The following is a 25,128-nucleotide window of genomic DNA, read 5'->3' on the forward strand; positions in this document are numbered from 1 at the left end:
ACCCAAATACTTAAGAGCAGCAACACATTTTTGTATACTACTAAAACACATTCTTCCTCTAGCGTCGGGTTTTTGTTTGAAAAAATCGTAACGAGATTCTAAAGCATTACTAATACGTAAAAATATAGTCTTATTCAGACGGAAACGACGTTCGAATGAGTCTTCATTATAAAGATAATTATCGGCAAAGTAATCGCGTACCAATAAGTCGTGTGCGGCTTGGACATCACGATTGACGACCGCCTTTGTACGAGCAGCATTTGAACTTTCTTCGTCGTGAATGTGTTGCATAACGTTGAAGAATGTCTCGACGAATTCTACGTCGTCATCCGAGTCAAAAGTTTTTAAAAATTTCATATGTTTTGTGGAATCCATGTGCATGTGTTTTGTGGTTTTAGAGAATGAAGGTTAGAATGAATTTGTATTTTGGTGAAAATAGAAGGTTTATTTATTTGTGTATTGAATTGAGTTTGAAAAAAAAAAAAAAAAAAAAAAAAAAAAAAAAAAAAAGGCCAAATGACCGTTCAACGGTCAACAAATCAATTAACAAATCGTTGAATCCGTTTACACTCGTCGTCGGGAACACGAATAACAACGACCACGCCCGACCACGGAATGTTGGGGTGGTGTGCACGAAATTTTCTCGTGGCCACCTGGACCACAACCCGTTTTGTGGTACGTATACCACACGGTCTAACAGTTACTCATGTGGGGACTTTTCCCTTGTAATCCTTATAGGGTCATGTTACTCCTATTCGATGATTAGATCTAGGAGCCTTTGTTGAAATATGTGAACGAGCTTCTTTGACACAACTATGGTTCCAAAAAGAAAATAATAATAATAAAAACTTAGCCTCCAAACAATTTTGTTAACCCTTCCGGCCGGTTAGTTATTTTATCCTCTGTTACTTCCCCGTTCATTTATTTATCTTTCTGTCATTACCATCTTTCTGTCATTACCTTGGTGCAAATCAGCCCCTGTGACTATATATATCTGATATATGCATACATCATGATATGCAATACGATTATAAGAAAATCACAAATATATATTACAGGCAACCGGATTTGTTCATACATCGCTTATAGTTAACTTAAGCATACGTAAACATGAGATGCGAATTTATACAACTTTCATAAACTGGGTTAACTCATCGTAATCGAGCTTGTAGGCTTATAGGTCCATAATAACCATACCCTAGTTTAGCCATCTGAGCTGCACCATTGCTTCCCAATCGACGGCTAGGATTAAACGGACTGCATGACCCGAACGCATAGCTCCTTCCCAACGGCTGCACATCTTTTGCCTCCATCTCCGCCAACACCTTGTAGAACAGATCCACATCGCATGAAAGTGATATCGGGCCATCACAGTGGTACCCGTATTCCTTTTCTGCATCCTCCAGAAGCATCGCAAACAAAGGATGACTTGCATACTTTGTTTTCACAGCGAACCTTTGTTTATCAGGTCCGACGCACACCGGAAAAAACCCTCCCGGTGCTATTTTCTTCTTCATCGTCTCCTTGCCGCTCCATGATCTGCTCTTCGGTAACCTACTAAGGCTGCCCTTGCTGCTGTGGATGTGGGAGAAGGATCGACATCTCTTCCATGTCTTCACGAGAAAGTTATTCTTTCCCGTATTTCCCTTGATTGTTTCCATCACTTCGTATATACTAAAATCGGGATTAAGGAATAAAAAAAAAAAAAAAAAAGAAAAAAAAAAAAAGGAGAAACTAGAGTTTAGCTTGGGTGGAACTATGATATGTAACTATGTGGAAATCAAGCTAGCTATCCTCTGTCGTAGGCCATATCGAACATAGACCTTGTTCCTGGCTGAATTTTAATGGCCATGTTGAACATAAATGAAGCTGTTGACATTGAACCTATGATCATGGAGGACTGAAGGGTTGTATCACAGTGTGGGATATGGAAGGGTTTTATAGAAGAGAGGAGAAGAAGAAGGCTGAGAACTGAATCGGGTAATACCCGGATGAAATCGAACTACATGACGTCATGTTCTCTTGTTATTGTCCGAAGTTTAGTTTTGTCAACGCTACAAAGTCCTACCATCTATTTAAACTGCATTATGTGTGGTTTATAAATAGTTTCGAAAAACAAATGAGAAAGTATGACATTGACATCATTGTTTACTCTTCATGCCCAACCCATATATCGTTGACTTTGTTTGATTGGTTTTGGTTTGGTTATAAGTTATAATTTTGATAAAATTTAATGTATTTAGAAATGAACACTTGTTAGTTGTCAGCTAATGAAAACATTTTTTAAAATTTTTTTGTAGAAGAGGTCATTTGAAGATTAATTTATAAATGTCAATGAACGCAGTACGTGTTGATAGATTGATATTCATTAGTTATATGTATGAAATTGAAAGCTACAGGGGTGTCTGAATAATAATATTGTGTTTATAGGAATTCGATGTCAAAAAAATTGGATTTCAAATAACTTGAAGCTTGTTACGGTTTGCAAAATCTAGAACGAAGTATTCTTTTCTTTTTTGAACAAAAAAAGAAGCAAAAGCTACATTTTGGACCATAATAATAATAATAATAATAATAATAATAATAATAATAATAATAATAATAATAATAATAATAATAAATTTGGTTCTTGAGGTATCCCAAAAATTACAGTTGAGTCCAAATTTTTTTTTCATCCATAGCTGGTCCAAAAAGTGAAACATCTATGTAGATTGTTATTTTATTAGTTAATCTGTTCATATGCTCCTCATTTACATATGCTCCTCAAATGAGATATATTTGTCATTTCAATTGTTTCTCTCAAATTATTTTATTATTTAAACATTTTTATTAACAAAAAGAGTCTCTCTCTCTCTCTCTCTCTCTCTCTCTCTCTCTCTCTCTCTCTCTCTCTCTCTCTCTCTCTCTCTCTCTCTCTCAAATAAGAAATAAACCCAATCAATCATCATCTTCCAACCATTCCTTCTATCGACCCCTCCTCTTAAGTCGGTAGCCAAAAAACTGTAACCAGCCGTCAACACCTTTTTTCCACCGGTGAACTTCACTCATCCCTCGTTGTAAATTTTTAAATAATCACGGCTTGATCTCCATAGATAGAAGCTCAGGTATGCTCCTGGTAGAAAGGCAAGCTCAATAAAGAAAAAAAATACATACCATACAGGAAACAATGATATTAAATAATGACAAACCCATAACTTGACAAAATACTGAATCATATTAAAAACCATTAAATGGACTGAGAACCATAGAACTAACTCGATTTTCTCAACCAAGCTTCTTCACATTCAAAAGAAGGGGGTTTTCTTGAACGTAATTGGGTACGACACATAATCTCTAAAGATATAGCAATAACATGGAGATCAATTTACAAGAGATGAAACATAGGAAAGTCGATGGATAACTCATGACATCCCATACCTCTACCACTAGTTAATACTAGGTAACTACCCAAACATCTGCCCAATTTGTTCGGAATATCACTTCACTTTTTTCCCTCCTCCCTCATTCATCAAAAACCCTAGATCCATTACTCCAACAAATAAAGAAGGCAGTGGTTTTGGTGGTCCGTTCATCGACGTTGGAGGATGGAGACTGAGTCTTGACATGAAACACAAAGAGAAAGATGTGTTGGATTAAGGTATATAAACTCATAACTAAATTGATATAAAGTTGTAAATAGAAGCAAAGTCCTTTTATGGTTGCTCTCGTAACCAGAATTAACTAAAAATTATATTAGGAATGAGAGAAATGATTTGTTAATGTATTATATGATTAATATATTAATTGAAAATAGATAATTAATTTGTTAATTTGTTATATGATTAATAAATTAATATGTGATCAATAGTTAAATAATTTTTTTGTTAATTTTTATGGTTAGTAGATTAATAACAAATCAATTATAATGAATTAATTATTAATCAAAATAAATCTGAAAATAATTTGAGATTAATTGGAATTAATTAAAGGTGCAAGGGGTGAACTGTAATTATTCAATAGTTGAACAAAAGAGGCAATTCTAGAACCATTCAAGGGTGGACTTTTTGGGAGCTCTTCTAGGGTTTCCAAAACCTTCCTAGATGCTAATAAGGAAAGAATTTGAATTGGAATTAAATTCATTATTTACTTAATTCAAATATGGTTTTGTCTGAGAGTTACCTAAACTATAAATATGACCTCTTAGGCATCAAATTTCGGGATATCTTTACATAAAAGCTTAGGATTGATATATATATATATATATATATATATATATATATATATATATATATATATATATATATATATATATATATATATATAGGTTTAGGTTCTATGGAAAACAAAAAAAAATCCTAAAAATGCATAAAAAAATACTTAGAGATCACAAAAAAAAAAAATTGAATTTTTTATAAAAAAATCGCAGGTTTTTGTTAAAATTCGTTGAAAAAAAAAATAAAAAATCAATTTCTTTTTTTTTTTTTAAATTCCAAAAAAAATTCACCGATTTTGTATAAAAATCTGTGATTTTTTCAAAAAAAATTTCAAAAAAAAGTTTTGTGAATTCTTAGTATTTTTTATGCATTTTTATGATTTTTAGGGTTTTTTGTTTTCCAAATAACCCTTCCCTATATATATATATATATATATATATATATATATATATATATATATATATAACAAATCAATTATTCAACAATCTATCTCATATTAATTTATTAATCACATAATAAATTAACAAATCGGCTATCTATTTCAAATTAATATATTTATCATATAATATATTAACAAATAATTTCTTCATGATTTCCAATTAGTTTATTAATCATATAATAATCAAAAAAGTTATCATCTCTCTACAAATGTCATTATAACCAAGTTCTAGTTATGACGGCAACCCAAAAAGTACTTCGCTTGTAATTACAAGAATGTACCAATTTAGTTGTGATCTTAAACACCTTAATCCAACATTGAACTAACTTAAGTAAAAGACACGCATTAGAAATGAATCTCTTAAAATTAAGGATTTTTATTATACATATGAGTGTAAGGGAGCTTTCTAAAAGGTATAAGTACGGGGTTTAATGGATTAAGGGCTTAATCCATTAAGCTAATTTTGAACAGATAGCACGAAGTGGTTTCTTGCTTTCCACGACGTGGTGGCAGAACTCGTCGTGACTATTTTGTGGTGGGATAGCTACAATGTAGCCAGTGGTTAGCAACGGCGTGTGTAACGCCCATGTTTCGAGGCTAAGAATTGATGCGCTGACGTAATAGTTATGGTCAACAAATATAACTCATTTTGAAGTAATAAAAATGAATTATTCGAGTATTATGTGAATTTATGTGCTTTATGCTTGTTTATTATGATATAATAAGTCAAGAATAAAAATAAACGCCAGAAATAAAAATATAGATAGACCCAATATCTATGAAGAAAGTTGTAGTGGTCATGACAAGGATTCCGGGGATGTAAATAATGTCGAAATCCGAGTTATAACAAAGAAGTTATGGCATGTCGAATTTTCACGACAAAACCAACATGACACTACATGACGTAAATAGTGATTTTAAAATAGAGGACTTTATAGCCTTAGTGATCTAAATGAAAGTCGTAGTATTCGTTTAAACCGAGAGTGTGCGTAAAAAGAATGCCCAAATCTGATTTCGTATGAGGAAGTTATGAATTTTCTAAGTTTTAGTCTAGCAGTATGCAGCCCGGAGTTTGAATATTATACCGACCGATTTTTAGCCGACATAACCTAAATGAGAATCGAAGGTCTAGTTAATAGTAGTTCAACCATAAAAAGACAGACGAAAACGGACGTCGGATGAATAAGTTATGAATTTTTAACGAACTTTATTGTCCTGGCTTGTTAAAAATATAACTTTAAAAATAATGTCAAAATTAGCCGACAGAGTCTAAACGAAAGTTGTAATGTACGCTCCCACCTACGTGTGGATATAAAGAACGTCAAAAACGGAGCTCGTATGCTAAAATTATGAATTTTAGAAGTCAGGATGTGAATCTACGAGGAGTGCTGACGTGGCCGCATCTCAGCCGCCGCTTGCTCCCTACGGTCTCGCACAGGATGATGACACGTCGTACTTCGGACGCCCAACGTAAGCTTCAGAAGCCCCGCGTTGGAAGAAGTTACACCCATCGAACTCCCTTTCCTCGGTCCACATTGAGCCACGTCGCACCAAGCCGCTTCAGACACGTGTTGTACGAGCTCGCATTACGCGCCATGTAGGTCAGTAGTACCCCCAGCGTACCGAGGCCTCACATGCCTATAAAAGGGTTGCGAGGGCTGTCACTTTTCACACACCAAAACCAATCTATTTCTCTCTCTACTCTCTCTCTTTCTCTCTCTCTCTCACTCTCTCTCTCTCTCTCTCTCTCTCTCTCTAGCCTATCCCAAACCCCCCCCCCCTAAGCCTAGGGAACCTTTCTAGCTCTAGGAGAAATACTTAAAGAGCCCGGAGTCTCCGAGAAAAAGATTTTTTCGGTTTGAAACTCTGCCCGTGCAGAGACTAGTTTTCAAGCAAACTTCCCGGTTTCGTCAAAGAAGATTATTTTAAGAACTGAAGTGTTGTCTGAATCACTCTTTATCAGATGAGTACATAGTTACTTTCATCTTACACATAGATATGAAGTAATTTATATAAATTACGTGCTATGTGTGCATATTTACTTGAGATCTGTGCAAGATGAAAGATTTAAACTTCTTTGTTTTTCAGATCTAAACCGTATATGTATTTTGTTCTCAGATCTGAACCTTTTCTTCAGATCTAGACTATAGATGTATTTTCTTTTCAGATCTGAACCTTTTTCTTCAAATCTTGGATGTAGATGTATTTTGTTTATATATCTGGACATTTTTCTTTAGTTATGGACAGTAGATGTATTTTGTATTCAGATCTGAACATTTTTCTTCAAATCTAAAGCTATAGATGTATGTTATATCTATAAAAATGTTGGGTAGAACATGGGTAGATAAATGATGAGGTATGAAAGATGATATAGATGAATATTGGTAGTTGCACCATATCCTATAGATGTTTTTCAAACTATGATGCACTCTAAACATCCTAACAATTGCGCAAAAAGGATAACATCGGCAGCTGCACCTAATAGAGGACATCATAATCCTGGCAGTTGCGCCTAATAGATGATATTGGCAGTTGCGCCTAGTTGAGAACAACATAATCCTGGCAGCTATGCCTAAAGGATAATATTGGCAGTTGTTCCTAATAGATGGCATTAGCAGTAATGGAGTTCACGCGTATTCCCTAGGATAAACCATAGGAATGAAGGATAGCTGATTCTTAGGGTATATCCTTAAGAATAAAGAAGATAATGAGGATGGGTACTTGGTTTGAATGTTTGATGTTTAAACATAATAACTATATTATTGTGGGTTGAAAATCCTACGTACTCACCAGGTTTCCCAACCTGACCCACTCAGTTTATTTGTATCACATGTGTCGATATAAAGCTACACTACACTGAGAGATTAAGAGATGTAGATTACTAGTGTAAATGAATGTAAGTTTTTTTTATGCTTATTTTCTGTATTGACGTTGACATCCCAAAGTTTTTAAAAAGAATAAAATACATTTCTTCAGAAATGCTTTGATAACATATTTATCATGTTTTTGGGAACAAAATTCCGCAACACTTTTCAATAAAAGTATACTCTGATTTTGAAAATGAAGCATAAACAAATCGGTCTTTTCTGACCGTGAAAATGGGGATGTCACAGCGTGGCGGCATACTAAGTTGACTTTGATCTTAATCGTTGACTTTTTACCCATTTGACTTTTGGTAAAACTCATAGTGGTTGTGAGTTATAGGCTAAGGTATTGTTTGTGATTGGTTTAGGAGGTTCATGTAGTTAATTCTATGAGGATTTTGAATAATGGATTTCAGCTCTTTGATCGGGTGAGTTTTTTCATTGTACTATGTAGGACACTAGCTGTCATTTGTGCTTGTTGTCTTTATGAATCTTGTTACTATGGGTTCTCGTAAAGGTTTATGGGTTATGTTTTTTTAATGTCTTTTTTCGTTATTGTCTGTGAAGTAACCAATTTTTCGTCTTTCAATAATTGATATACAACAGTCCGATGAAAGTTGTATTGCATTCTCTAACAGCCTTGTTAACTTAATAGATAGTTGGCATACCTCAAATCTCATGCTTTAACTAGGAAGTTGTTGGTAAGTTTTATCCACAAATTACTTTTATGATGGGAATGGTTTTTATAATATTTTCAATTGAACAAGGATCATCTTTTTATGTATTTTTGTGAGAGCAGAATACGACAAAGTAAATGCACACCAGGTGTTTGTACGAATGCAAATCTGCCTTGATGTACTATGTTGTAAGTCTTATTTTTCGTTTTTTGCTATGTGCATTTACAAGTGCTTTTTGATATTGCTTAGGTAATTCAAGTCTTGCCAAATATATAGTCTGAGATGGAGAACGGGCAACATGTATCATAGAGGTTTACTACTATACTTAATCAATCATAATATGTTTAGTTTTTAGTCCGAGAAATATTCTTATATACAAAATATTTTTCACCAAATGGAATTAAGTAAATGTTGTTTAGCCTAATACAGGTTACTACATTGGATGATTTATGCTTTGCTATATCCCATATCATTTGAATTTCCCCTGCCAAAACTTCAAGGTAAAGTTAACTACTTGATAATTTTCAATATTACAAAATACAAATGATACATTTTTATAATTCTAGACAGGGACATTCCTTCTTTTTCATTATTCAATGGTGTTTTTGGAAACAAAAAAAAACTGATGATAATTTCAACTATATGAGCTTTGTTTCCCACTTGAATAGCCAATATATAAGAAATTTTCACATTTCCTTCTATTTTTCAATTAAGAATTTTAAAGAACAGGGCAATGAGAAGCAACTTCTTTTATGTATGGATTGGAGCGAGTAAGTATGGTTGGGGTATTAATCACTTTACTCATACACATTATTTTCTCCATGTCATCTTTCATTTAAACTTCATATTAAATTGGGATGTTAGGGGTTGGAATCTACATGACATTTTATACCCCTAGTAGTAGTTTGGAGGAAAATGATGATACAATGATTGAGATGGTATATAACTACTGTTTATCATATTATTTATAATTTAAAGTTGTCATTCTATCAACTGTAAATAGCTAATAATTTAATTTGTAACACTTTTCTACTTTACCAAGAAGAAAAATGATTAATGTAAAGAGTTACAGTTTGTAACAACTGCTTGCCTCTTGAAGCCTTTGTTCATGTTCATTGTTTGTTTACATCAGTACCAGTTTTTAACGAATAACCCCTAATGGATTCAACATCTAATTAGTATTGCATTTGAGCTTAATGCTTTGTCGGCACAATGAAAGGAGCTCTGTTATAAAAACATAACAATTGAAGTTGCATGTGTCAAGATTGAAAACAACCTTGAAGAATTAAAATTAGAAGCTGCAGAAAAGTATCAGATTTCTTACTTTTCCATCTATAATTAAAAATTCTTTTGTTAATTTAAACTGTATTCATATTTTTTTTTAATGTAGAGGCTGGAATCTTGGTGTTAATATGGAAAATGGATCTTCTTTGCCTTGAGGATCATAAGGTATGAGATTCCTTTTTAACTCTTTTAAAGAAAAACCAATTTTGGATTTTTTTTTTTTCCTTTTTTGTTGCATAGAAACTGAAATTTTTTAATCCATTTGTATAAGTCAAATCTTTTGGGTTTAAGTTTAATTGGCTTGTCTTGTGCTATTTTAGCATCCTCTTTAGTAAATCACTAGCATCAATGAAAGAATGCAATTAAAAAAAATGTTTTTTTGAAGTAAAAACACCAAATATTAGAGTGACCAATATTTTGATATGTTGTTGGTGGTGGTATTCTGAACTATAGATGTAATGATGTATGCCCTTATTACTTTCTTCTTTTTCTTCTTCTTGCAGCAGCGAGATTCTTCAGACTTAAAGGTGTTTTCTATATACTTACTTTTACGCCTGATCACAGCAAAAATGTTGCTTTTCAACTTTTAACTTTTAACTTTTGTTTTTTTAGATGGTTTCATGCTAATTTTTTATGTTTTCACATGATTAGCTATAAAGAAGAAGTGCTTTTTGTTGTTGATCTAAATGGAAGTACGAAGGGAAGGACAATTGAGGCTATTGCAAAAATGGATCAAAAGGACTCATTTAGTATATTGGAATTTAATGATCAAACTTATTTATATTCATCAACTTTGTAGTTTGAGGGGAGTGGCATCGATTTTATTCCGGCTGGTGGCAAACACCCTCCGACACAAACCTGTTGCAATCATTTTAACAGGTAGCTACAACCTTTTCCAATCATGTTTTAGCAGATAGCTACAACCTTTTGTATCTTTGTTTCTTGCATACGCTATTTACGAACTGTTAACATAATGCAAGAAAGTAGCAATTTCTTTCATTGAGTATCATATACAACTAACACAACTACATTTCAAACCAACAAATTAAAAAAATGCTATCCGACCCATGCAAAACATGGGCCCTTCACTAGTTTGTATAGTTTTTATTGGTTTGTGTTTAGTTTAAAATAAAAAAATTAAGTGGATTGTTAAAGATAGAGTTTTTATGTGTTGTTAGTTAGGAAAGATGTAAAAAAAGAAAATAGGAAAACTGATGTGGCAATGTGTTGAATGAGTAAGGAGAAAATGGCTCTCTCTCTCTCTCTCTCTCTCTCTCTCTCTCTCTCTCTCTCTCTCTCTCTCTCTCTCTATTAGTAATAATAGCTAATTTGAAGTATTGGCAAATAAAAAGCTACCCTTAGGCTGTAGGGTGTGTAGCGGGTGATGAAACCGCACCCCGGAACACAACATTGGGGTTACAGTTTAGGTAGTGAGGGGAGGATATCATATCCTCTCTCTCCTATTGTGATTAACTAGCTTTATTTTTTGTATTTTCTTTATTATTTTTAGTTTTTAATATATATATATATATATATATATATATATATATATATATATATATATATATATAGAAAGAGAGAGAGAGAGAGAGAGAGAGAGAGAGAGAGATGGATTCAAATGTTGATTGACATCTATTGTGCGGATGTGTGGACAGTGTTATTGTGTGAGAATGACAAAGAAAATATATTGATTGATAATATGAATACATTCAATCTAACATAACAATTGTCATTATCATACATTCTCACTAATTAAAATGTCTATAAGGCTAGTATAGACTTTTTATTATTATTCTCATTCTGTCAGAATGTTTATTGAGTCGTATTCTGTAAGAATGAAAATGAGTGAAAAATGATGAATGAGAACAAAAATGAATAAGAATTAGTAAAAAGGCATGAAAATGACGATAGTTGTGTAAGGTTGAATGTATTCATATTACTAAACAACCTATTCTCTTAGTAACTTTCATAGAATTGCACTGTCCACACGTCCGAACAATAGTTGTTCATCCACATTATAACCTAGTCATATATATATATATATATATATATATATATATATATATATATATATATATATAGGGAAATGATCAAATGAAAACACCTAAAAGGTTGAGAACGCGAGAGAACAATTCTGAACCAATAAATATATAAGGGCATACTAGTAATTGTATGTTTTAATTAAATTAAAATAAAATAAAATTCAATCAACTTCCCTTAAATTTAGGACCAGTTACCAAAAAAGAAATAAATATTCAATTTTTTATTTTTCTTATTAATGGAATATAAAAAACATTTTTACCAAAATTTATTTTAAAACTGAAAAAAAAAATCTTAACAAAATCAATATTTTTTTCTCCTATTTCACGTTTTTTGTGTTCAAAAAAACGAATAGAAATCGAACACCAAATTAGTACATTTGTATTCATAAATGATTTTTTTTTCAAAAAAAACATGATATTACTCCAATCACAAATAAATTGTAACACCCAAATTTTCAAATAAAATTTTACATTTTAAAAGCATCTTTTCATTCATAAATTTTATAAAACATCACTATATCACATAGTCAAATCATAACATCACATCCCAAGATCATAATATAAAAACTCCTCGTGTGTGTACTGATCAAGTCGGCGCCTTCCCATGATCCTCATTGGTACCTGAAACACATAACACAACACTGTAAGCATAAATGCTTAGTGGGTTCCCCAAAATACCACATACAACACATATTAGTAGGGGTGAGCAAAAACCGCACCGCAACTAAAATTAACCGCAAAAACTGCAACCGCAATAAAAACCGATGGTGATGTTTTCTGTTTTTCAAAAACTGCAAATTTGCGGTGCGGTGCGGTGCGGTGCGGTTATTAGCTTTCAAAAACCGCAAAAAAACCGCACCGCACCGCATATATTATATAAAGCTTTTTTATTAATTATTAATATATTAAATATTAAAAATAAGACAGGTTTCACAAATGAAAGATGAATAAAATACTAGAAGATAAAAGTGTTGGTTTTTTGTTTTGTTTAACTTTGAAAAATGGTGAAATTAAACAATTTAAAGAAATCTATTGTTAATTGTTTGTGATTTAAGTTAATTGTCTTATACCTTATGATTTTTTTTATTATTACAAGTAATATGTTTGAACTTTTAAAACCGTTTGAGCTCTAAACTGTGGTTAAAAAGCACACAAAATAACCACACCGAATCCATGCGGTTAATAACCGCAACACAGAAAAAACAAAACTGCACCGCAAAAATAACCGCCTAACTGCACCACAAAAATAACCGCATCAAGCGGTTTTGAAAATGGATTAACTGCATTTGCGGTTAGTGGTGAGGTTTTGGCTAATAACCGCACCGAACCACCCCGCTCTCACCCCTACATATTAGCCACTCGAGGCTATAACTCTGTTTGACCCTCTGGTCAATGTGTCTCAGTGGGACCCTCCAGTCCCATAACTCTGTGGACCCTCTGGCCCTAACTCTGTGGACCTTCCGGTCCTAAATCTGAAAACTCTGGTACATACATGGCATAAATCACATAGAAATCACATCATGCAAAAGCATACAAAATACCTGTCACATAACTCTAATTACCACTCTAGGTAAAGTATAGTGAGAAGACTCACCTCGGGTAACTCGGTAAAATCTCAAACTCTGTAAAATCCGATCTATCCTCCGCCTAATCATATGAATTAAACACTCTAAATCAATACCTCCCTTAAGGCTAGGCTATTCCCTCTCTTAGTACTCTTAAAAGGGTAAAAGACCATTTTACCCCTCTCATGGCTCAAAGACCCTAAAGTTGACCAAACCCTAAAAGTCAACAAAAGTCAACTCCTCGGGTTATGCTGCGCGTACCACACATGTACGCTGGGCGTACCCGGTCTCTTCACAGAAAACGGGGTGCGTGACCCCTTATGCCGCGCGTACTGGGATTACGCCCAGTGTAACTCCCAGTTTCAGACTCTAAGCATTTTGAGGTCTTAATCAGTTAAGACCCACGTCCAACTTCTAGATCTGGCCATTTATAACCCTCTTAATCCATAAAGTCGGTGACTTTAAGCCTTTGCATGGCTGGACAAGTCACTAACACCCATAATACTCCACTTCCTAACACTAGAAAGCTCAATACTCAAGCATGACCTCATATCCATGACCAAGATGGAAATTTTATGGATTTATAACACAAATACCACTGAAATGGGACAGGTCTAGGTCCATGGAGCACATTACACTCATAAAGCCTCCACCTTTGGGACTTTTAACCCTAAAATGGTCCATGCAATCATCTAATCAAATAAGGAGGAAATTTTTGAACTTTATACCTCCAAATACAACTCCTTCCTCTGTAGATCTCAAATCCAAACTTGCACTTCAAGCTCTAGCCTCCACAAGCTCCTCTCCTTCTTCTTCACTAACACACCAAGGCACTTTTAGCTCCAAAACACTCACTCTCAAGCTAAGGACGATTGGGAGGCTCTCTTAGGGTTTCACTCACTGATATGGAGGCTGAGAAATGAGCCTTAGCATCCATTATATAGTGCACAAGTCTAATATTAGGGTTTGCGTATGGACCCATTATGCCCAGCGTAACCCTGCGTACGCCCAGCGTACCCAGGCGAGCCGCGTCCAAATTAAGCGCATGAGTACGCGCAGCGTACTCCCCAGTACGCCCAGCGTACTCATTTGCTATAAGAACTCTTTCAAAGGACCACTTTTCACAACTTGACAAAATGGAAGGATATAATAGCTTTACCTGGATTTCGGGATGTTACAATTCTCCCCTACAAGAACCAGACTTCGCTCTCGAAGTCTCATGCCGAAAACAACTCCAAATGCTACTCCCGCATCTCTGACTCTGGCTCCCAAGTCAGCTCGGACCCCTTCTGATGCTGCCATTAGACCTGAACCAGTGGCACCTCCTTGTTCCTCAGAACCTTGACCTTCCGGTCCAAGATCGCGATCGGTCTCTCAACATAATTCAGACCCGTGTCCACCTGGATATCCTCCAATGGTACCACTGCCGAATCGTCGGCTATACACTTCCTCAGCTAAGACACGTGGAAGGTATCATGAATCTGGCTCAACTCCGCAAGTAGCTCCAATCGATATGCTACCCTGCCCACCCTCGCAATAACCCTGAACGATCCAATGTACCGGGGCCCCAACTTCCCCTTTTCCTGAATCGAATCGCTCCTTTCCAAGGAGTACAAAATCTCCAACCTGGAACTTGAGCTCAGATCGGCGCCTATCCTCGTAACTCTTCTGGCGACTCTGGATCGTCAGCAATCTCTGTCTAACCTGCTGTATCTGCTTTGTTGTCTGAAGCACTATCTCAGCACTGCCCATCACTCGCTGCCCTACCTCTCCCTAACAAATGGGAGTCCGACACCTCCTTCCATACAATAACTCAAAGGGAGGCATACCAATGCTCGAATGGTGGTTGTTGTTATAATAAAACTCAACCAAAGGCAGATACGTGTCCCAACTCCCTCCGAAGTCCAACACACATGCTCGAAGCATGTCCTCGAGCGTCTGAATCGTCCGCTCACTCTGTCCGTCCGTCTGCGGGTGGTGAGCGGTACTGAAATGCAGCCTAGTACCCAACTCCTCATGGAACTTCTTCTAGAACCTGGAAGTGAAATGCACATCTCGATCTGACACAATCGAGATTGACACACCATGCCACGATACCACCTCTCTCACATACACTTCTGCCAACCTCTCCGTGGAAGAGCTCTCACTGATAGCAAGAAAATGAGTGCTCTTCGTCATCCGGTCGACGATCACCCAAATTGCATCGACGCCTCTCGTAGTCCTCGGCAATTTGGTGATAAAATCCATGGAAATCTGTTCCCACTTCCACCGGGGAACCTCAAGCGGTTGCAACTTGCCATGCGGACACTGGTGCTCATCCTTAACCCTGCGACATGTCAAGCACCTCTCTACAAACCAAGGCACATCCCTCTTCATACAAGGCCACCAATAATCTCTTTTTAGGTCCAAATACATCTTAGTGGCCCCGGGATGGATCGAAAACCTCGACATGTGCACCTCCTCCATCAAAATAACACATCCCCCACCCTCAAATGGCACCCAAATCCAGCCCTGGATGGTCATAAGCCCCGGGCTATCAGCAATGAACTCTGATATCTACCCAATCACCCGCTCTCGCTTGCGGTTCTCCGGTCTCATGGCCTCCACCTGGGCCTCCCGAATGATGTCCAACACCGGAGTCATCACTGTCAACCTCATACAAACATCTTGCAAAGGGGCACACTCTGCCTTGCGACTCAAGGCATCAGCTACCATGTTAGCTTTGCCCGGGTGGTACAGGATCTCACACTCATAATCCTTTACCACGTCCAACCATCTCCTCTGACGCATGTTCAGGTTGGGCGGATCCATCAGATACTTCAAGCTCTTGTGGTCCGTGTATATGGTACACTGAACCCCATACAAATAGTGACGCCAGATCTTGAAGGAGAACACCATAGCCCCCAACTCCAGATCGTGCGTAGGATACCTCGTCTCATGAGGCTTCAGCTGCCTCGATGCGTATGCTATCACATGCCGTCTCTGCATCAGCACTGCACCTAGTCCCGATATCGACGCGTCATAATATACCACAAAGTCCTCCATTCCCTCCGGAAGGGCCAACACTATGGCTTCGCACAATCTCTAGTGAAGTGTCTCGAATGAGGCCTGATGCTCCGGGCCCCAACTGAAAGCCACGCCCTTCCGGGTCAGCCTGGTAAGAGGAACCGCAATCCTGTAGAAATCCTGAATGAATCTCCAATAATATCCGGCCAACCCCAGGAAACTCCTGATCTCCGAAGGGGATCTTGGAACCTCCCAACTCATCACCACCTCAATTTTGGCCGAATCGAACAATATCCCATTCCGGTTGACGAGGTGCCCTAGAAACTGGACCTCCCGCAACCAGAAATCAAAATTGGAGAATTTGGCATAAAGCCTCTCCGATCTCAGAACTCCGAGGATCTCCCTCATATTCTCCTCATGCTGCTCTCTGGACCTCGAATACACCAATATATCATCAATAAACACGATCACTGAACGATCCAACATCGGCCTGCACACCCTGTTCATGAGATCCATGAACGCTGTCGGTGCATTGGTGAGCCCGAAAGGCATCACCACAAATTCGTAATACCCGTAACGAGTCATGAACGCTGTCTTCTGGATATCCTCATCACGCACCCTTATCTGATGATATCCAGACCTCAAATCAATCTTGGAAAACCAAGACGCTCCCTGCAACTGATCGAACAAATCGTCGATCCTCGGTAAGGGGTAACGGTTCTTGACCGTCAGCTTGTTCAACTCCCGGTAATCAATGCACATCCAGTGTGAACCATCCTTTTTCTTGACAAAAAGGAGCGGCGCTCCCACAGTGAGCTACTCGGCCGAATAAACCCTTTCCCCAGCAGCTCCTGAAGCTGCGAGGATAACTCCAGCAGCTCTGGAAGTGCAAGGCGATAGGGCGCCTTGGCGATAGGCGCTACCCCCAGAACCAAATCGATACGGAACTCCACCTGCCTCTCGGGAGGCACACCCGGCAACTCCTCGGGGAAAACATCCGGGAACTCACGCACTATCGGGACCTCGTCAACCGACCTCGATCTCTCTGTACCTACCCTTGTATCCACCACATAAGCTACAAACCCACTACATCCCTGGTGTAGACTCTGCCTCGCTCTCGCGGCTGAACAAAATGCCGACCCAGAACGGGTACCCTCGCCATAAACCGTAAGAACTCCCCCACTAAGGCCTCGTATGGTCACCAGTTGTCGCTCACAGTCGATAACCGCTCCAAATCTGCTCAACCAGTCCATGCCCATGATGACACAAACATCTCCCATAGCAATTGAGTCCAAATCAATCGGAAACTCAACGCCGAATATCTCGAGTACATATCCTCGAATCACATTAGTGGCACACACTGCTCTCTCGTCAGCTATGTAAACTCGCAAAGGTCGACCCAACACCTCACGACGAATACTGATGTGCTGACTAAAGGCTAACGACACAAAAGACCGACTCGCACCCGAGTCAAATAACACCAAAGCAGGCACAGAACATACAAGAAATGTACATACGCATATCTCAATATAAGCATAACACCACAAACTCAGAATAAACATATGAAATAATACATACCAGCCACAACATCGGGTGCTGCGCAGACCTCCTCTGCTGTCAACTGGAAGGCTCTCCCGCGAGCCTTCAGCGCCTCGGCCTTTACCGGCCGACTCTCTGTAGCTCGAACAGCAGCAGGGACAGACCCCAGAGAAGCTCCCTGAGCTGACCCTCGTAACTATGGACATTCGGCCTTTCGGTGTCCAGTCTGGTTGCAGTGAAAACAAACTGCAAACCCCTTGGGGAAATCCTTGGCCATATGCCCTCTTTGCCACACTTGTAGCAAGACCCTGCTCTATACACCCCCTCATGACTCTTGCCGCACTTGCCACAAGTGCGGCCTTTCTGGTTCCCAGATCTCGAATCGGCGGGCTTAGCCCGCTTGGCAGCCGGCTGGGACTGTGCCGGTCGCCGATCCCTCCCTTGAGACTCCGCCTCCTCCCTGACCTGAGTCTCTAGCTCAATCTCTCTCTTCCGGGCATTTTCCTAAAGCTCGGAAAATGTCCGGTACATCGAGTTCGCCACGAACTCGCGGATGTCTCTCCTCAAAATGCTCAAATACCGGCTCATACGTGCCTGCTCAGAAGACATGTGCTCAGGGCAGAACATCGCCCTCTCATGAAACATCCTGGTGATCACAGTACCAGACTCAGTACCCTACTTGAGGGTCAAGAGCTCCTGGGCCAAACGCTCCCTTTCCACCGGGGGAACATACTCATCACGAAACATAGTGGTGAACCTCTCCCAGGTCACCACAGCAAGCTCTGCAGAAGAATAGTGCGCTGTCACAAAATTCCACCAATCCTTCGCCCCCAAGTGAAGCTGGTTCAGCGCGAACCGAACTCTCATATGCTCCGGACATGAACATGTGTAGAAACACCGCTCAATGTCAGAGATCCACCTCATCGTAGCTATCAGATCCTGAGTCCCATCAAAATCTAGTGGCTTCGTGTTGCTGAACTCCCGGTACAGCAACACGTCACCCCCCTGCGACCTGGCAACAGCAACGGCCGCAGTGGCTGCAGCAAAAGCAGCATCAGTAAGAGCAGCATAACACTCATCAAAAGTCTCGATCAGGGTGGTCTTGATAGACCCGAACATCTCTGGAATCTAAACGCGGATGGCAGCAGCCACCTCATCGTGAATCATCTAGCGGAGCTCCTCATCGCTCACACCCCCCTCACTAGTCCCTGGCCTGTGGCGTGTCCCCACCATGATGTCTCTCTGAAATACAACACAATATATCAAATACTCGCTCGAGTGTACACACACTCGATATCCCAATCCTACTTCATCCTTGGTACCCTAAGGATTCTTACTTGGGTTGCACACTGATCTGGTGCCTTCGGTAGTATGGGCCCAATACTACCGCCCACACCGCATCAATATTCACCCCAAGTACTCCTCCTAGGATCCCAAATCCCAAGTACACAATTTTCTCTACGTATAGTCTACTCTCAAGTAGATCTCTCATAAGCTCATCGATTCTATTTACTCTCAAGCATCTCCTAGCAGCAAAATCCCTAGGCTAAGGCATCACAATCAGGCCACTCTAGTCCTAATAAGAATACCTAGCCTACTCTATCATGCATACCATATCATAACATATCTCATAACTGATAATGTAAGATTATTTTGGAAAATCACCGTTCGGGCGCTAGCTGATCGTACACACTGCTCTACTCCGCTATTTCAAAAAAAATTCTCTTGAGAAAATTTTGTAAATTTTATTTTGAAAATCCCTCAAATCCTCATTTTGAGTTCAGATACGCCCGAAGGTGCATCCGAATCCCTCAAACCAAGGCTCTGATACCAACTTGTAACACCCAAATTTTCAAATATAATTTTACATTTTAAAAACACCTTTTCATTCATAACTGTTATAAAACATCATTGTATCACATAGTCAAATCATAACATCACATCCCAAGATCATAATATAAAAACTCCGAGTGTGTGTACTGATCAAGCCGGCGCCTTCCCATGATCCTCACTCGTACCTGAAACACATAACACAACACTGTAAGCATAAATGCTTAGTGAGTTCCCCAAAATACCACACACAACACATATTAGCCACTCGAGGCTATAACTCTGTTTGACACTCTGGTCAATATGTCTCAGTGGGACCCTCCAGTCCCATAACTCTGTGGACCCTCAGGCCGTAACTCTGTGGACCTTTCGATCCTAACTCTGAAAACTCTGGTACATACATGGCATAAATCACATAGAAATCACATCATGCAAAAGCATACAAAATACTCTGTCACATAACTCTAATTACCACTCTAGGTAAAGTATAGTGAGAAGACTCACCTCGGGTAACTCGGTAAAATCTCGAACTCTGTAAAATCCAATCTAACCTCCGCCTAATCATATGAATTAAACACTCTAAATCAATACCTCCCTTAAGGCTAGGCTATTCCCTCTCTTAGTACTCTCAGAAGGGTAAAAGACCATATTACCCCTCTCATGGTTCAAAGACCCTAAAGTTGACCAAACCCTAAAAGTCAACAAAAGTCAACTCCCCGGGTTACGTTGCGCGTACCACACATGTACGCTGGGCGTACCCGGTGTCTTCACAGAAAACGGGTTGCGCGACCCCTTACGCCGTGCATACTGGGATTACGCCCAGCGTAACTCCTTGTTTCAAACTCTAAGCATTTTGGGGTCTTAATCAGTTAAGACCCACGTCCAACTTCTAGATCTGGCCATTTATAACCCTCTTAATCCATAAAGTCAGTGACTTTAAGCCTTTGCATGGCTGGACAAGTCACTAACACCCATAATACTCCACTTCCTAACACTAGAAAGCTCAATACTCAAGCATGACCTCATATCCACGACCAAGATGGAAACTTAATGGATTTATAACACAAATACCACTAAAATGGGACAGATCTAGGTCCATAGAGCACATTACACTCATAAAGCCTCCACCTTTGGGACTTTTAACCCTAAACGGTCCATGCAATCATCTAATCAAATAAGGAGGAAAGTTTTGAACTTTATACCTCCAAATGTAGCTCCTTCCTCTGTAGATCTCAGATCTAAACTTTCACTTCAAGCTCTAGCCTCCACAAGCTCCTCTCCTTCTTCTTCACTAACACACCAAGGCACTTTTAGCTCCAAAACACTCACTCTCAAGCTAAGGACGATTGGGAGGCTCCCTTAGGGTTTCACTCTCTGATATGGAGGCTGAGAAATGATCCTTAGCATCCATTATATAGTGCACAAGTCCAATATTAGGGTTTCCATCTAGACCCATTACACCCAACGTAACCCTGGGTACGCCCAGCGTACCCAGGCGAGTCCGCGTCAAAATTAAGCACATGAGTACGCACATCGTACTCCCCAATACGCCCAACGTACTCATTTGCTACAAGAACTCTTTCAAAGGACCACTTTTGACAACTTGACAAAATGGAAGGATATAATACCTTTACCTGGATTTCGGGATGTTACATAAATACACATCAATTTACAAGTAATCCAATTTCTTTTTTTAATCAATTGAAAATAAAAAGAGTGTAAAAGTTATCATTTCTTCATAAAAAGAATACATCTAATCATAAATAAATATACTCATTAACACATGCTTACACTGTTATTCACAAATGAAAACACTGCTATTAACAAATAAGTACCCTGTTATTTAGAATTGAATAAATGGATACCTCTAATAATAAATAAATACATTCATTCACTGTTATTCACACATGAATGCACAACTATTTCATTCACTGTTGTTCACAAATGAATGCACGCTATTCATAGATAAATACAATTTTTCATTCTTCCATTTCCTCTCACACTCCCTTCTTTTTCTCCTGTCTTCGAGGTGCAACAAAAACACCCCCACCAGAGGTGTTTGCTGGTGATTTCCGGCGAGCCAAGGGCAGCAGCCCCATCCATTTTCTCCCACTGTTTTACGACACACCAAGAAACCCAAACACCATTTGTTTTTGTTTTCTTTCTACCTTCCTCCCCCTCTCACGATAGTAACTGGAACAAGAAAACAAAGTGGTGAAGAGGTTGCCAGAATAGCCCCTGCCACTCCACTACTCCGATGAACCACCAAATCCGTGGAGGTGCTCCCTATTCTTCTTTCTTCGCTCCTGAAACAATTTCATACTTCATCATTTCATGTTCTTGATAGAAAACCCCAAAATCGAAAAAACACAAAATTGAAAGTGAAAGAGATGTAATTAGTGAAAAAGATGGATTTGCCCCTTCACCTAAGTAAACAGATTGGTGTGTAAATGATAAACATGAGTCTTCCACTTCACCTAGAAATCGAAATGCAGGTGTGGTTTACGATGAGGAGCCCCTGTTGATTTGTGTCAGTGTGTGTATATATTATGCAAAACACTAGACCATCATCACCATTGATTGTTTTTTTATCAATCCATCGTCTTCACCATCACATACCAAATTAGAAAAAAAATCACAATAATCAGTTTAGTTTTTAGAATCAGAAATCAAACTTCAGTCTTCAAATTTCAGAAATCGAAGCTTGAACACTTCATAATCATAAATCCACTAAGCAAAAAGTAGGGAACCAAAGACTAGTATTCAAAATCAAAAATCGAATTAGAAAATAGCCAATAAGGTTGATTACCTGATAGACCTTAAACTGTACTCGTCTGCCAATAATTGAATTCCACGTCTTGGTCTTAAAAAAGAAGAATGAAGAATAGAAGTGTTTCTTTTTTGTTTTTGCAACTGTGTAATTGGGTATATTCATAACCCTAAAATCTGGAAGAAGGGCGATATAAGGTGGACGTTTGGTTCGTCCATGGACTATGACAGTGATGTTTTAGCGTTGAAGCCTCTGAGGGGTTTTGTGATGGCGAGGTTCGATGATGATGATAATAGTAGCATGGTGGCTTAGGGATGAGGCGGTGATATGATGAAGATGTCAATTATATGCTTTATGAGATTAGGTCAACGAAATAGAGAGACAGAGAGTAATTATAAGGGTTTACAAAATTAGGGCAATGCTTATTTACCTTAATAGCCTTTATAATTTTCTTTAAATTAAAATTTAAAATTTAAATGTATTAATAATTGGAAAAATAACAATTCATGTATAGCCTTACCCAGAGAATAGTCTGATCACTTCCCTATTATGCTTGAACTTAGTTCCATGGATTTTGGACCTGTGCCTTTCAAGATGTTCAATTCGTGGCTTCTTAGACCGGGTTTCAATGAGGTTGTCATTAAAGCGAGCTCAGATTTCAAGGGGTATGGCGCTGCAGATTCATTTTTACTAAACAAATTAAAGTTCATAAAAAATAGGATAAGAAGTTGGAAGGCAGTAAATCTTTCTCAGGAACAAGTGGAGATTGAAACAATCAAAAATCGAATGGTGGATCTTGATAAGAAGGCTGAAAGGAACGATTTAAATGGATCTGAAAAAGCTGAATGGGCTAAGATTTCAAATAGACTCACTGAATTAGAAAAACTGCTGACTCTTGACATCAAACAGAAAGCGAGAATAAAATGGTTGATTGATGGTGATGAAAATTCTCGGTTCTTCCACGGCTTTGTTAAAAATCGCATCAGGAAAAACCACATGAATGGTCTTATGATTAATGGTGTTTGGTCAAATCAGCCGGATGAGATGAAAGCTGAGATCTTCAAATTTTTTTCTTCAAAGTTTAAAGAAAAATGGAAGATCAGACCAGATTTTAGGAGTTCAAAATTCAAGTCCATCTCAACAGCTAGCAAAGACTTTTTGGAAGGTGATATCTCGATTGATGAGGTGAAAAGGGCAGTGTGGAATTGTGGGGATGACAAGTCCCCGGGGCCTGATGGCTTCACATTCAAATTTCTGAAACGATATTGGAATGAATTAAAGATGGATATCCTAGCTTATGTAAAACATTTTGAACTTTGGGGTAGCTTTTCTCCAGGTTGTAATTCCTCTTTTATAACTCTCGCATCAAAGGTTAAGGACCCTATCTCCTTGGGGGACTATAGGCCAATCAGCCTAATCGGAGCCTTCTACAAAATAATTGCAAAATTACTAGCATCAAGAATCCGTATGGTAATGGGGGAATGCATCGATGAAGTACAAACGGCTTTTATGGAAGGAAGAAACATCTTGAAAGGACCCCAAATTGTTAATGAGATTTGTTCGTGGGGAAAGAAAATCAACAACAAAAATACTTCTCTTCAAAGCCGACTTCAATAATGCTTTTGACTCGGTGAATTGGAGATTCCTAGACTCGATGATGCAACAAATGAATTTTGGAGTAAAATGGAAAATATGGATAAAGGGATGTTTAGAATCAGCTCGTGCATCGGTTTTAGTGAATAGCTGCCCAACAGATGAATTCAAATTAGAGAAAGGAGTAAGACAAGGAGATCCATTATCACCTTTTCTCTTCAATTTAGTTATGGAGGGATTAAACATTGCGTTAAAGGAAGCAGGATCAAAAGGAGTTTTTCATGGAATCTCTATTCCAAACTCCAATATACAGCTTTCTCATCTATTCTATGCAGATGACGCCTTATTCATTGGCGAATGGTCAATGCAAAATATAAAAAATCTGGCTAGGATCCTCAAATGTTTTCAAGTATCTTCCGGGCTTAGTGTTAATTTCAATAAATCGAAAGTCTTCGGCATTAATGTGGACTCACATGAAGTTGAAAGATGGTCCTCACCATTAGGATGTGAGTCATGTTCATTACCTTTCACGTATTTAGGAGTTCCGGTGGGAGCGAACATGAACCGTAAAAGTTCTTGGCTGCCGGTGATTGAAAAACTTAACAATAAACTCTCCAGATGAAAATCAAAAACATTGAGCTTTGGTGGAAGAATGACTCATGCAAAGTCAGTCTTGGGGAGTCTACCTACTTACTTTTTATCAATTTTTGCAACCCCGTTAGGAGTGATCGATAACTTGGAGAAAATAAGAAGGAACTTTATATGGGGAGGACCTAATAATACTCCAAAAATACGTTGGGTGGCTTGGGAGAAGGTAATTGCTCCAAAAGAGGTGGGAGGCCTAGGACTTGGCTCCATTAAAGCATTAAACTTGGCGTTACTCTCAAAATGGAGATGGAAATTTTACCATGAAAGGAGTGCACTTTGGGCGAAAATCATACAAGGCTTACACAATCTGGATGCAAGGCTCACAACGCATATGTCATCTAGATATTTAAATGGGGTTTGGAAAAATATAGATAAATGTAAAATTACTCTTAATAAAATGAATATTGCAGATTCTGATGTTATCCGAAGAAATCAAGCTGAAACTGGATGGGAATCGGACTTTCAATTGGACGATCAGTTCTGCGTTGCAGCTTTAAGGGAAAGGATTGATCGAGCAGCTCACTTGATTCCAGATGGTGTATTTCAATGGTGTAAGTGGACCCCAATCAAAGTAAATTGTTTTATTTGGAGAGCAAGAATGGACCGCATCCCAACTGCGGTTGCCCTTGATCAAAGAGGGATACAAGGTCAGTCTACACAATGTAGTGCGTGTGTCTC

The 25,128-nt window shown here is 38.3% G+C and overlaps 2 protein-coding genes across 2 annotated transcripts in view; one reads left to right on the top strand and one right to left on the bottom strand.

The window, feature by feature from the left end:
• Positions 1 to 1,151: 1,151 nt before the first annotated feature.
• Positions 1,152 to 1,661, bottom strand: LOC145098872 (uncharacterized). Its single transcript, XM_079036467.1, has one exon. It carries the CDS (start codon positions 1,659 to 1,661, stop codon positions 1,152 to 1,154), a length of 510 nt encoding a protein of 169 aa, XP_078892593.1.
• Positions 1,662 to 23,875: 22,214 nt separating this feature from the next.
• LOC145098873 (uncharacterized) overlaps positions 23,876 to 25,128 on the top strand; it is a 2,285-nt gene continuing 1,032 nt past the window's right edge. Inside the window, exons 1-2 of the mRNA XM_079036468.1 lie at positions 23,876 to 24,308; positions 24,861 to 25,128. The exon at positions 24,861 to 25,128 is cut by the window's right edge and continues 197 nt beyond it. Coding sequence (XP_078892594.1) covers positions 23,876 to 24,308; positions 24,861 to 25,128 — 701 coding nt within the window. The remainder of the gene's footprint in view (positions 24,309 to 24,860) is intronic.

Source organism: Lactuca serriola, chromosome 4 (genome assembly GCF_051521515.1).
Source record: "Lactuca serriola cultivar US96UC23 chromosome 4, Lser_US96UC23_V15, whole genome shotgun sequence".
NCBI lineage: Eukaryota > Viridiplantae > Streptophyta > Magnoliopsida > Asterales > Asteraceae > Lactuca > Lactuca serriola.